Below are 3,338 nucleotides of genomic sequence, written 5' to 3'. Positions count from 1 at the left end.
TGTCAATCGGTGACTGTGGATGCATCTAGCGCATATGGAGGGCTAGCCATTGCGTGGAACTCTCACGCACTTACTCTCTCGGACTTTCACGCTTCTCATAATTTAATCCAAGCCGCATTCCACATAATAGGCACGAATATTCATGGGAATCTCTCGAATGTATACTTCCCTCAGGAAGCAAGGGAAAAAATTGCTCTCCTCCACACCCTTGAAGCTCTAAACTTCAATATAAGGTACCCGCTCTAGATTTTCAGGGGGGATTTTAACATGATAACAAAATTGGAGGAAAAGATTGGGGGCAGAAACAGGCTGGAACAGGAGAACACCCATTTTAAAGACCTCATCCACAATGCATCTCTGATAGATTTGTATTTCTGTAATGGCACTTTTACGTGGAGCAATCGAAGAGCAGGCAAGCATCAAATAGCCTCCAAGCTGGATCGGTTTCTAATTTCAGACAACTCGATTCATCTAGGGGGAGACTTCTCAGCGGCCATTCTTCCACACTCAGGATCCGATCACTGGCCTATTGCCCTTCAATGGCAACGTCCTGGCAGCACCACAAGAAGACCTTTTCGCTTCAAGGAATTATGGCTCACCCATCCCTCCTTCAAAGACTTTGTTCACGCTACATGGACATCCTTCAACCCTCCAGAAGGCTCCAAGATGTTCCAGTTCCAACAGAAACTCAAACATCTAAAATTCTGCATTAAGCAATGGAATAGAGAGACCTTCGGAAACATCTTCAAGGCGCAACATGATCTTCAAAAATCCCTAGCGGATCTGCAACAATAAATAAGCACAGGAGACCACACAGAAAGAACCCTTGAGCAGGAGCAGCACATCCACAATCAGCTTGAGGAGAGAAGAAAGCAAGAGGAGATATACTGGAAGAAAAAGTCCAGAATCAGATGGTTGAAAGAGGGAGAACGAAACACTAAATTCTTCCACAGAACCACTGTTCAATGTAGAATGTGCAATAATATCCCTTACATACAAAAACTAGGAGGAGAAAGGGTTGAACAGCATGAGGAAATTGAGAAGGAATTCCTCAATCACTTCAAGCAAGTCCATCAAGAGCCTGAAATCAACAGACGTCCTGCAACCGAAAGAATCATACACAATGTGCCAAAATTAATCACGGCAGAGCATAATGAACTTCTCCTCCGTCCAATTCAACTACAGGAATTGGACATTTCTATGGCTCAGCTTAAAGAAGGAAAAGCTCCTGGACCAGACGGCTTCACCACCACTTTCTTTCACAAGTTCTGGGAACTTATAAAGTTGGAAGTCTGGGAAGTGGTAGAGGAATCACGAGCATATCATTGGCTGCTACCCTCACTTAAATCCACTTTTATCGCCCTAATCCCAAAAGAGGAGGACTCAATCACACCGGACAAATTCAGGCTGATTGCTCTATGCAATGTAATATACAAAGTCATCTCTAAAGTCATTGCAAATAGGCTAAATCCCCTCTTGCCAATGCTCATTTCTCCGGAACAGTCTGGATATGTGGAAGGGAGACAGATTATGGACGGCATCATCCTCTCACATGAGATCATACACACTCTCAAGCATTCAAAACAGGCAGGTATGCTCCTAAAACTTGATCTTTCCAAAGCATTTGATAAGCTCAGCTGGAATTACATACAGCAAATGCTAATTGCTTTCGGATTCAGTCCCACATGGATCCACTGGATTATGAGCCTAATTTCCTCCACTTGCTTCTCCATTCTCGTGAATGGGATCCCCTCTCGCCCCTTCTCCCCCTCCCGAGGTATAAGGCAAGGTGACCCCCTATCCCCCTTCCTCTTTGTATTAATGGCTGAAGGCCTGGGACGTCACATTAAAAATGCCCTTCACTCACATCAGCTTAGAGGCCTCTCCATTCATCATTCGCCTGCCATCTCCCATCAACAATTTGTTGATGACACTATGCTCTTTGGCTACCCCTCTGTCCAAGAAGCCTCCAGATTTAAAGCCATGCTCAATGACTTCGCCGAAGCCTCTGGAACCAGCATCAACTATTAAAAATCGCAGATCTTCTTCTTCAATACCCCTCCGGTTGTCAAGTCTGCTATAGTCCGCATTTTGGGGTTCCCCATCGCCATCCTTCCCTCCAAATACCTTGGAGCCCCCCTAACTGTCTCTACCATCAAGCATTCCTAATGCGTAACCTTATTGAAAAGCTTGAATCCCGTCTCAACCAATGGACGCACAGAGCTCTGAACTTAGTCAGCCGCGCAGTGCTCATAAAGGCTGTTCTTCAAGCAATGCCGCTGTACTTATTCTCCATCTTGGCTGCGCCAAAGTGGGTCCTAAAAAGACTAAGGAACATTCAGAGAGGATTCCTATGGGGAATCACTGCAACTAATCGCAAATGGGCCCTGGTAAAGTGGAGCATAGTCTGCAAACCAAAATCAAAAGGAGGCATCAGCCTTAGAGATCCTGAGCACAGCAACGCCATCATGGGGGCCAAAATATGGTGGCAATGGCTCACTTGTCCAGGTAAACCCTGGGTCACATTATGGACGGCCAAGTATGCCAATCACCGACCCCAGGAAGAACTCATCAGATTAAAGCCCAATGATAAAGGATCGCTAATTTGGAATGCAGCCAGAGAACACTACCAAATGATCCAGAAGCACAGTTTTTGGGAGGTAAGAAACGGCCACACCACAAGATTCTAGACAGATGCCTAGAATCAAATGCCTATTCTCAGCCATGTACTTAACCTGCCACCGGACATCATTAGGGAGGAGACACAGCAAGCAAAGATTAGGTAGTACTAGACCCAGGAAACTGAGAAGGGCTTCCAGATTTGGAAACCGGGCAACCAAGTACTCACAAATGAAGATAACCAAATTTCCATGGATTTGGATAGGGAACTGAGCAAAAGAAAAATCAGGTACGATGAAAGCAGAGACATTCTAAGATGGGGATATCAGCTGAAAGGAGCCTTCACCATAGCCGAGGCCTACAAAATCATCTGCAATAATTCCGATCCCCAGGACCCAATCTGGAGCAAAATCTGGAGCTCTGGCTCCTAGCCCAAAATATGTCATTTTCTCTAGCTGGTAGGACATCATAGAATTCTAACCTGGGACAAGCTTAGAAGAAGAAACTTTCATGGCCCCTCCATTTGTTTCAAATGCAGTGCCCATGAGGAAACTCTCCAACATCTACTGGACTCTTGTCCCTTGACCAATCAGCTATGGGAAAAGGAAAGCTTTAGATGTCAAAGAAGATGCAGACTTGGGAATGAAATCACGAACTCTATACGTCAGTGGCAACGGGACCCTTACAAGAGTGAAATCCTCAATCATCTATGGAGACTA

The 3,338-nt window shown here is 45.3% G+C and overlaps 1 protein-coding gene across 1 annotated transcript; it reads left to right on the top strand.

Moving 5' to 3' along the window:
- Nucleotides 1–267: 267 nt before the first annotated feature.
- LOC149234960 (uncharacterized) lies at nt 268–795 on the top strand. The gene has a single exon (XM_089368418.1). The coding sequence runs from the start codon at nt 268–270 to the stop codon at nt 793–795; it is 528 nt and encodes a 175-aa protein (XP_089224544.1).
- The last annotated feature ends 2,543 nt before the right edge of the window (nt 796–3,338 follow it).

The sequence above is a fragment of the Pinus tabuliformis genome, chromosome 8, assembly GCF_031772625.1.
Source record: "Pinus tabuliformis cultivar Carrire ecotype Pingquan chromosome 8, CPIR1, whole genome shotgun sequence".
Classification (NCBI taxonomy): domain Eukaryota; kingdom Viridiplantae; phylum Streptophyta; class Pinopsida; order Pinales; family Pinaceae; genus Pinus; species Pinus tabuliformis.
This window is presented reverse-complemented; position numbering and strand designations above follow the sequence as displayed.

Bases quoted from the DNA above. Each gene is read 5' to 3' on its own strand.
- LOC149234960 (XM_089368418.1), top strand. From the start codon at position 268: ATGATAACAAAATTGGAGGAAAAGATTGGGGGCAGAAACAGGCTGGAA.